The sequence below is a fragment of the Coregonus lavaretus genome (genome assembly GCF_964263955.1).
Source record: "Coregonus lavaretus genome assembly, contig: HAP1_SCAFFOLD_809, whole genome shotgun sequence".
NCBI lineage: Eukaryota > Metazoa > Chordata > Actinopteri > Salmoniformes > Salmonidae > Coregonus > Coregonus lavaretus.
In genome coordinates, this window is record NW_028156855.1 from 89,868 (window position 1) to 100,000 (window position 10,133).

Here is a 10,133-nt window from a genome sequence, read left to right on the forward strand (position 1 = left end):
AGATACAGAGAGAGAGGGAGAGATACAGAGAGAGAGAGGGAGAGATACAGAGAGAGAAAGCGAGAGGGAGAGATACAGAGAGAGAGAGGGAGAGATACAGAGAGAGAAAGAGAGAGGGAGAGATACAGAGAGAGAGGGAGAGATACAGAGAGAGAGGGAGAGATACAGAGAGAGAGAGGGAGAGATACAGAGAGAGAAAGAGAGGAAGAGATACAGAAAGAGAAAGGGAGAGATACAGAAAGAGAGAGGGAGAGGGAGAGATACAGACAGAGAGAGGGAGAGATACAGATGAAGAATGTAGCGAAAAAAGAAATCGACAAGGAGACACATTGGACCTCCTTTCCTCCTCTCATCCTTCCCTCTCCTCCAGGTCTCTCCATTTCCAGGGGGTCTGATATGGTCCTTCATATGGCAGTAATATGTGTGTGTGTGTGTGTGTGTGTGTGTGTGTGTGTGTGTGTGTGTGTGTGTGTGTGTGTGTGTATAGTGTTTAGTGCTTAGTGCTCTAGTTTTTAGGTGAGGTGATTCGGAGTTTGAAAGAGACGCGTCCAGCAAACTTGTCTCTCTCTCCACCAGTCTTCAGTGTGTTGGAGTTGATCTTACACTCAACATTCACATCTGTATTCAGAGAGATGTTGAGGAACTTCACTGCTACCAGGGGCTGGGAGTAGTTCAGCTAGATCCACACACAGAGAGAGAGAGAAACAGAGAGAAACACAGAGAGAAAGAGAGAAACACAGAAAGAGAGAGACAGAGAGAGAGAGAGAGAGAGAGAAACACAGAGAGAGAGAGAGAGAGAGAGAGAGAGAGAAAATAGTTAGCAAAGGCACGTGCCCCCCTCAGATTTTTAAATATTTTAAATAAATATTATATACACTACCGTTATATATGTTATCTATATAACCCTGTATATTATATATGTTCACCCTATATATTATATATGTTAACACTATATAACCCTCTATATTATATACACTACCGTTCAAATGTTTGGGGTCACTTAGAAATGTCCTTGTTTTCCATGAAAACATACATGAAATGAGTTTGAATAGGAAATATAGCAAAATGCATAGGAAATGTAGTCATTGACAAGGTAAAAAATAATGATTTTTAATAGAAATAATAATTGTGTCCTTCAAACTTTGCTTTCGTCAAAGAATCCTCCATTTGCAGCAATTACAGCCTTGCAGACCTTTGTGAATTTGTTGAGGTAATCTGAAGAGATTTCACCCCATGCTTCCTGAAGCACCTCCCACAAGTTGGATTGGCGTGATGGGCACTTCTTACGTACCATACGGTCAAGCTGCTCCCACAATTGCTCAATAGGGTTGAGATCCGGTGACCGTGCTGGCCACTCCATTATAGACAGAATACCAGCTGACTGCTTCTTCCCTAAATAGTTATTGCTTAGTTTGGAGCTGTGCTTTGGATCATTGTCCTGTTGTAGGAGGAAATTGGCTCCAATCAAGCGCCGTCCACAGGGTATGGCATGGCGTGGCAAAATGGAGTGATAGCCTTCCTTCTTCAAGATCCCTTTTACCCTGTACATATCTCCCACTTTACCACCACCAAAGCACCCCCAGACCATCACATTGCCTCCACCATGCTTAACAGATAGCATCAAGCACTCCTCCAGCATCTTTTCATTTGGTCTGCGTCTCACAAATGTTATTCTTTGTGATCCGGACACCTCAAACTTCGGTTCGTCTGTCCATAACACTTTTTTCCAATCTTCCTCTGTCCAGTGTCTGTGTTCTTTTGCCCATCTTAATCTTTTCTTTTTATTGGCCAGTCTGAGATATGGCTTTTTCTTTGCAACTCTGCCTAAAAGGTCAGCATCCCGGAGTCGCCTCTTCACTGTTGACGTTGAGACTGGTGTTTTGCGGGTACTATTTAATGAAGCTGCCAGTTGAGGACCTGTGAGGCGTCCGTTTTCCAGACTAAACACTCTAAAGTATTTGTCCTATTGCTCAGTTGTGCACCGGGGCCTCCCACTCCTCTTTCTATTCTGGTTAGAGCCAGTTTGCGCTGTTCTGTGAAGGGAGTAGTATACAGCGTTGTACGAGATCTTCCGTTTCTTGGCAATTTCTCGCATGGAATAGCCTTAATTTCTCAGAACAAGAATAGACTGACAAGTTTCAGAAGAAAGTGTTATTTTAATGGACAATATTAATTTTGGGGGGAAAACAAGGACATTTCTAATTGACCCCAAACTTTTGAACGGTAGTGTATATTTAAATAATATACAGTACCATTCAAAAGTTTGGACACACCTACTCATTCAAGGGTTTTTCTTTATTTTTTTTACTATTTTCTACATTGTAGAATAATAGTGAAGACATCAAAACTATGAAATAACACATATGGAATCATGTAGTAACCAAAAAAGTGTTAAACAAATCAAAATATATTTTATATTTGAGATTCTTCAAATAGGTACCCTTCGCCTTGATGACAGCTTTGCACACTCTTGGCATTCTCTCAACCAACTTCATGAGGTAGTCCCCTGGAATGCATTTCAATTAACAGGTGTGCCTTCTTAAAAGTTAATTTGTGGAATTTCTTTCCTCCTTAATGCGTTTGAGCCAATCAGTTGTGTTGTGACAAGGTAGGGGGGTATACAGAAGATAACCCTATTTGGTAAAAGACCAAGTCCATATTATGGCAAGAACAGCTCAAATAAGCAAAGAGAAACGACAGTCCATTATTACTTTAAGACATGAAGGTCAGTCAATACAGAACATTTCAAGAACTTTGAACGTTTCTTCATGTGCAGTCGCAAAAACCATCAACGCTTTGATGAAACTGGCTCTCATAAGGACCGCCACAGGAATGGAAGACCCAGAGTTACCTCTGCTGTGGAAGACCCAGAGTTACCTCTGCTACAGAGGATAAGTTCATTAGAGTTACCAGCCTCAGAAATTGTAGCCCAAATAAATGCTTCAGAGTTCAAGTCACAGACACATCTCAACATCAACTGTTCAGAGGGGACTGTGTGAATCAGGCCTTCATGGTTGAATTGCTGCAAAGAAACCACTACTAAAGGACACCAATAAGAAGATGAGACTTGCTTGGGCTAAGAAACACGAGCAATGGACATTAGACCGGTGGAAATTTGTCCTTTTGGTCTGGAGTCCAAATTTGAAATGTTTGGTTCCAACCGCCATTTCTTTGTGAGACGCGGTGTGGGTGAACGGATGATCTCCGCATGTGTAGTTCCCACCGTAAAGCAAGGAGGAGGAGGTGTTATGGTGTGGGGGTGCTTTTCTGGTGACACTGTGATTTATTTAGAATTCAAGGCCCACTTAACCAGCATGGCTACCACAGCATTCTGCAGCGATACGCCATCCCATCTGGTTTGGGCTTAGTGGGACTATCATTTGTTTTTCAACAGGACAATGACCCAACACACCTCCAGGCTGTGTAAGGGCTATTTTACCAAGAAGGAGAGTGATGGAGTGCTGCATCAGATGACCTGGCCTCCACAATCCCCCGACCTCAACCCAATTGAGATGGTTTGGGATGAGTCGGACCGCAGAATGAAGGAAAAGCAGCCAACAAGTGCTCAGCATATGTGGGAACTCCTTCAAGACTGTTGGAAAAGCATTCCAGGTAAAGCTGGTTGAGAGAATGCCAAGAGTGTGCAAAGCTGTCATCAAGGCAAAGGGTGGTTATTTGAAGAATCTCAAATATAAAATATATTTTGATTTGTTAAACACTTTTTTGGTTACTACATGATTCCATATGTGTTATTTCATAGTTTTGATGTCTTCACTATTATTCTACAATGTAGAAAATAGTAAAAATAATGAAAAACCCTTGAATGAGTAGTGTATATATTTATAATTCTTAAAGAATCAATGTACATCATTAATTTAAATGACAATTGAACCGATAAAGAGGTATATTTAGATAACCGATGCAGAAAACTAGACATAGAATTATGGCCCTAGCAGGAAAAAGCTGTTTCAGGTGTTTGACACATTCTACATTCTCCAACTTCCACCCTACCCAACCCCCCACAACTCATGGGGGCATGACACCACTGGTAAAGGAGTGTGTGACAGTGTGTTGTGTTGTGTGTACTGGTAAAGGAGTGTGTGACAGTGTGTTGTGTGTACTGGTAAAGGGGTGTGTGTTGTGTTGTGTGTACTGGTAAAGGGGTGTGTGTTGTGTTGTGTGTACTGGTAAAGGGGTGTGTGTTGTGTTGTGTGTACTGGTAAAGGGGTGTGTGTTGTGTTGTGTGTACTGGTAAAGGGGTGTGTGTTGTGTGTACTGGTAAAGGGGTGTGTGTTGTGTTGTGTGTACTGGTAAAGGGGTGTGTGTTGTGTTGTGTGTACTGGTAAAGGGGTGTGTGTTGTGTTGTGTGTACTGGTAAAGGGGTGTGTGTTGTGTTGTGTGTACTGGTAAAGGGGTGTGTGTTGTGTTGTGTGTACTGGTAAAGGGGTGTGTGTTGTGTGTACTGGTAAAGGGGTGTGTGTTGTGTTGTGTGTACTGGTAAAGGGGTGTGTGTTGTGTTGTGTGTACTGGTAAAGGGGTGTGTGTTGTGTTGTGTGTACTGGTAAAGGGGTGTGTGTTGTGTTGTGTGTACTGGTAAAGGGGTGTGTGTTGTGTGTACTGGTAAAGGGGTGTGTGTTGTGTGTACTGGTAAAGGGGTGTGTGTTGTGTTGTGTGTACTGGTAAAGGGGTGTGTGTTGTGTTGTGTGTACTGGTAAAGGGGTGTGTGTTGTGTTGTGTGTACTGGTAAAGGGGTGTGTGTTGTGTTGTGTGTACTGGTAAAGGAGTGTGTGTTGTGTTGTGTGTACTGGTAAAGGGGTGTGTGTTGTGTTGTGTGTACTGGTAAAGGGGTGTGTGTTGTGTTGTGTGTACTGGTAAAGGGGTGTGTGTTGTGTGTACTGGTAAAGGGGTGTGTGTTGTGTGTACTGGTAAAGGGGTGTGTGTTGTGTTGTGTGTACTGGTAAAGGGGTGTGTGTTGTGTTGTGTGTACTGGTAAAGGGGTGTGTGTTGTGTTGTGTGTACTGGTAAAGGGGTGTGTGTTGTGTGTACTGGTAAAGGGGTGTGTGTTGTGTTGTGTGTACTGGTAAAGGGGTGTGTGTTGTGTTGTGTGTACTGGTAAAGGGGTGTGTGTTGTGTGTACTGGTAAAGGGGTGTGTGTTGTGTGTACTGGTAAAGGGGTGTGTGTTGTGTTGTGTGTACTGGTAAAGGGGTGTGTGTTGTGTTGTGTGTACTGGTAAAGGGGTGTGTGTTGTGTTGTGTGTACTGGTAAAGGGGTGTGTGTTGTGTTGTGTGTACTGGTAAAGGGGTGTGTGTTGTGTGTACTGGTAAAGGGGTGTGTGTTGTGTGTACTGGTAAAGGGGTGTGTGTTGTGTGTACTGGTAAAGGGGTGTGTGTTGTGTGTACTGGTAAAGGGGTGTGTGTTGTGTGTACTGGTAAAGGGGTGTGTGTTGTGTGTACTGGTAAAGGGGTGTGTGTTGTGTTGTGTGTACTGGTAAAGGGGTGTGTGTTGTGTTGTGTGTACTGGTAAAGGGGTGTGTGTTGTGTTGTGTGTACTGGTAAAGGGGTGTGTGTTGTGTTGTGTGTACTGGTAAAGGGGTGTGTGTTGTGTTGTGTGTACTGGTAAAGGGGTGTGTGTTGTGTGTACTGGTAAAGGGGTGTGTGTTGTGTTGTGTGTACTGGTAAAGGGGTGTGTGTTGTGTTGTGTGTACTGGTAAAGGGGTGTGTGTTGTGTTGTGTGTACTGGTAAAGGGGTGTGTGTTGTGTTGTGTGTACTGGTAAAGGGGTGTGTGTTGTGTTGTGTGTACTGGTAAAGGGGTGTGTGTTGTGTGTACTGGTAAAGGGGTGTGTGTTGTGTTGTGTGTACTGGTAAAGGGGTGTGTGTTGTGTGTACTGGTAAAGGGGTGTGTGTTGTGTTGTGTGTACTGGTAAAGGGGTGTGTGTTGTGTGTACTGGTAAAGGGGTGTGTGTTGTGTTGTGTGTACTGGTAAAGGGGTGTGTGTTGTGTGTACTGGTAAAGGGGTGTGTGTTGTGTTGTGTGTACTGGTAAAGGGGTGTGTGTTGTGTTGTGTGTACTGGTAAAGGGGTGTGTGTTGTGTGTACTGGTAAAGGGGTGTGTGTTGTGTGTACTGGTAAAGGGGTGTGTGTTGTGTGTACTGGTAAAGGGGTGTGTGTTGTGTGTACTGGTAAAGGGGTGTGTGTTGTGTGTACTGGTAAAGGGGTGTGTGTTGTGTTGTGTGTACTGGTAAAGGGGTGTGTGTTGTGTGTACTGGTAAAGGGGTGTGTGTTGTGTTGTGTGTACTGGTAAAGGGGTGTGTGTTGTGTTGTGTGTACTGGTAAAGGGGTGTGTGTTGTGTGTACTGGTAAAGGGGTGTGTGTTGTGTGTACTGGTAAAGGGGTGTGTGTTGTGTTGTGTGTACTGGTAAAGGGGTGTGTGTTGTGTTGTGTGTACTGGTAAAGGGGTGTGTGTTGTGTTGTGTGTACTGGTAAAGGGGTGTGTGTTGTGTTGTGTGTACTGGTAAAGGGGTGTGTGTTGTGTTGTGTGTACTGGTAAAGGGGTGTGTGTTGTGTGTACTGGTAAAGGGGTGTGTGTTGTGTTGTGTGTACTGGTAAAGGGGTGTGTGTTGTGTGTACTGGTAAAGGGGTGTGTGTTGTGTTGTGTGTACTGGTAAAGGGGTGTGTGTTGTGTTGTGTGTACTGGTAAAGGGGTGTGTGTTGTGTTGTGTGTACTGGTAAAGGGGTGTGTGTTGTGTTGTGTGTACTGGTAAAGGGGTGTGTGTTGTGTTGTGTGTACTGGTAAAGGGGTGTGTGTTGTGTGTACTGGTAAAGGGGTGTGTGTTGTGTTGTGTGTACTGGTAAAGGGGTGTGTGTTGTGTGTACTGGTAAAGGAGTGTGTGTTGTGTTGTGTGTACTGGTAAAGGGGTGTGTGTTGTGTGTACTGGTAAAGGGGTGTGTGACAGTGTGTTGTGTGTACTGGTAAAGGGGTGTGTGACAGTGTGTTGTGTGTACTGGTAAAGGGGTGTGTGTTGTGTGTACTGGTAAAGGGGTGTGTGTTGTGTTGTGTGTACTGGTAAAGGGGTGTGTGTTGTGTGTACTGGTAAAGGGGTGTGTGTTGTGTTGTGTGTACTGGTAAAGGGGTGTGTGTTGTGTGTACTGGTAAAGGAGTGTGTGTTGTGTTGTGTGTACTGGTAAAGGGGTGTGTGTTGTGTTGTGTGTACTGGTAAAGGGGTGTGTGTTGTGTGTACTGGTAAAGGGGTGTGTGTTGTGTGTACTGGTAAAGGGGTGTGTGTTGTGTTGTGTGTACTGGTAAAGGGGTGTGTGACAGTGTGTTGTGTGTACTGGTAAAGGGGTGTGTGTTGTGTTGTGTGTACTGGTAAAGGGGTGTGTGTTGTGTTGTGTGTACTGGTAAAGGGGTGTGTGTTGTGTTGTGTGTACTGGTAAAGGGGTGTGTGACAGTGTGTTGTGTGTACTGGTAAAGGGGTGTGTGTTGTGTGTACTGGTAAAGGAGTGTGTGTTGTGTTGTGTGTACTGGTAAAGGGGTGTGTGTTGTGTGTACTGGTAAAGGGGTGTGTGTTGTGTTGTGTGTACTGGTAAAGGGGTGTGTGTTGTGTTGTGTGTACTGGTAAAGGGGTGTGTGTTGTGTGTACTGGTAAAGGGGTGTGTGTTGTGTTGTGTGTACTGGTAAAGGGGTGTGTGTTGTGTGTACTGGTAAAGGGGTGTGTGTTGTGTTGTGTGTACTGGTAAAGGGGTGTGTGTTGTGTGTACTGGTAAAGGGGTGTGTGTTGTGTGTACTGGTAAAGGGGTGTGTGTTGTGTGTACTGGTAAAGGGGTGTGTGTTGTGTTGTGTGTACTGGTAAAGGGGTGTGTGTTGTGTGTACTGGTAAAGGAGTGTGTGTTGTGTTGTGTGTACTGGTAAAGGGGTGTGTGTTGTGTGTACTGGTAAAGGGGTGTGTGACAGTGTGTTGTGTGTACTGGTAAAGGGGTGTGTGACAGTGTGTTGTGTGTACTGGTAAAGGGGTGTGTGACAGTGTGTTGTGTGTACTGGTAAAGGAGTGTGTGTTGTGTGTACTGGTAAAGGGGTGTGTGTTGTGTGTACTGGTAAAGGGGTGTGTGTTGTGTTGTGTGTACTGGTAAAGGGGTGTGTGTTGTGTGTACTGGTAAAGGAGTGTGTGTTGTGTTGTGTGTACTGGTAAAGGGGTGTGTGTTGTGTTGTGTGTACTGGTAAAGGGGTGTGTGTTGTGTGTACTGGTAAAGGGGTGTGTGTTGTGTGTACTGGTAAAGGGGTGTGTGTTGTGTTGTGTGTACTGGTAAAGGGGTGTGTGACAGTGTGTTGTGTGTACTGGTAAAGGGGTGTGTGTTGTGTGTACTGGTAAAGGGGTGTGTGTTGTGTTGTGTGTACTGGTAAAGGGGTGTGTGACAGTGTGTTGTGTGTACTGGTAAAGGGGTGTGTGTTGTGTGTACTGGTAAAGGAGTGTGTGTTGTGTTGTGTGTACTGGTAAAGGGGTGTGTGTTGTGTGTACTGGTAAAGGGGTGTGTGTTGTGTTGTGTGTACTGGTAAAGGGGTGTGTGTTGTGTGTACTGGTAAAGGGGTGTGTGTTGTGTTGTGTGTACTGGTAAAGGGGTGTGTGACAGTGTGTTGTGTGTACTGGTAAAGGGGTGTGTGTTGTGTTGTGTGTACTGGTAAAGGGGTGTGTGTTGTGTTGTGTGTACTGGTAAAGGGGTGTGTGTTGTGTTGTGTGTACTGGTAAAGGGGTGTGTGTTGTGTGTACTGGTAAAGGGGTGTGTGTTGTGTGTACTGGTAAAGGAGTGTGTGTTGTGTTGTGTGTACTGGTAAAGGGGTGTGTGTTGTGTGTACTGGTAAAGGGGTGTGTGTTGTGTTGTGTGTACTGGTAAAGGGGTGTGTGTTGTGTTGTGTGTACTGGTAAAGGGGTGTGTGTTGTGTGTACTGGTAAAGGGGTGTGTGTTGTGTTGTGTGTACTGGTAAAGGGGTGTGTGTTGTGTGTACTGGTAAAGGGGTGTGTGTTGTGTGTACTGGTAAAGGGGTGTGTGTTGTGTGTACTGGTAAAGGGGTGTGTGTTGTGTGTACTGGTAAAGGGGTGTGTGTTGTGTGTACTGGTAAAGGGGTGTGTGTTGTGTTGTGTGTACTGGTAAAGGGGTGTGTGTTGTGTTGTGTGTACTGGTAAAGGGGTGTGTGTTGTGTTGTGTGTACTGGTAAAGGGGTGTGTGTTGTGTTGTGTGTACTGGTAAAGGGGTGTGTGTTGTGTTGTGTGTACTGGTAAAGGGGTGTGTGTTGTGTTGTGTGTACTGGTAAAGGAGTGTGTGACAGTGTGTTGTGTGTACTGGTAAAGGGGTGTGTGTTGTGTTGTGTGTACTGGTAAAGGGGTGTGTGTTGTGTTGTGTGTACTGGTAAAGGAGTGTGTGACAGTGTGTTGTGTGTACTGGTAAAGGGGTGTGTGTTGTGTTGTGTGTACTGGTAAAGGGGTGTGTGTTGTGTTGTGTGTACTGGTAAAGGGGTGTGTGTTGTGTTGTGTGTACTGGTAAAGGGGTGTGTGTTGTGTGTACTGGTAAAGGGGTGTGTGTTGTGTTGTGTGTACTGGTAAAGGGGTGTGTGTTGTGTTGTGTGTACTGGTAAAGGGGTGTGTGTTGTGTTGTGTGTACTGGTAAAGGGGTGTGTGTTGTGTTGTGTGTACTGGTAAAGGGGTGTGTGTTGTGTTGTGTGTACTGGTAAAGGGGTGTGTGTTGTGTTGTGTGTACTGGTAAAGGGGTGTGTGTTGTGTTGTGTGTACCTGGGCCTTCTTGCCGTAGTAGGGGAAGTACATGAGGTTAAAGGTTCCGTTGGGAGGGTAGTAGGCCAGCTCTCCAATCGCATCACTGTCTTCTTTCTGTAGACACAGAGAGTCAGCTTTCTATTGATCATCCATCTATCTATCTATCTATCTATCTATCTATCTATCTATCTATCTATCTATCTATCTATCTATCTATCTATCTATCTATCTGATATCTATCAGATATCTATCTATCTATCTATCTATCTATCTATCTATCTATCTATCTATCTATCTATCTATCTATCTATCTATCTATCTATCTATCTATCTATCTATCTATCTATCTATCTATCTATCTATCTATCTATC

The 10,133-nt window shown here is 44.5% G+C and overlaps 1 protein-coding gene across 1 annotated transcript in view; it reads right to left on the reverse strand.

Moving 5' to 3' along the window:
* Positions 1 to 505: 505 nt before the first annotated feature.
* LOC311119629 (sodium/potassium-transporting ATPase subunit beta-2-like) overlaps positions 506 to 10,133 on the reverse strand; it is a gene marked incomplete at both ends in the record, with an annotated part of 31,905 nt that continues 22,277 nt past the window's right edge. The window contains 2 exons of the mRNA XM_084194303.1: positions 506 to 676; positions 9,780 to 9,875. Of these exons, the coding sequence (XP_084050429.1) occupies positions 506 to 676; positions 9,780 to 9,875 (267 nt within the window). The remainder of the gene's footprint in view (positions 677 to 9,779; positions 9,876 to 10,133) is intronic.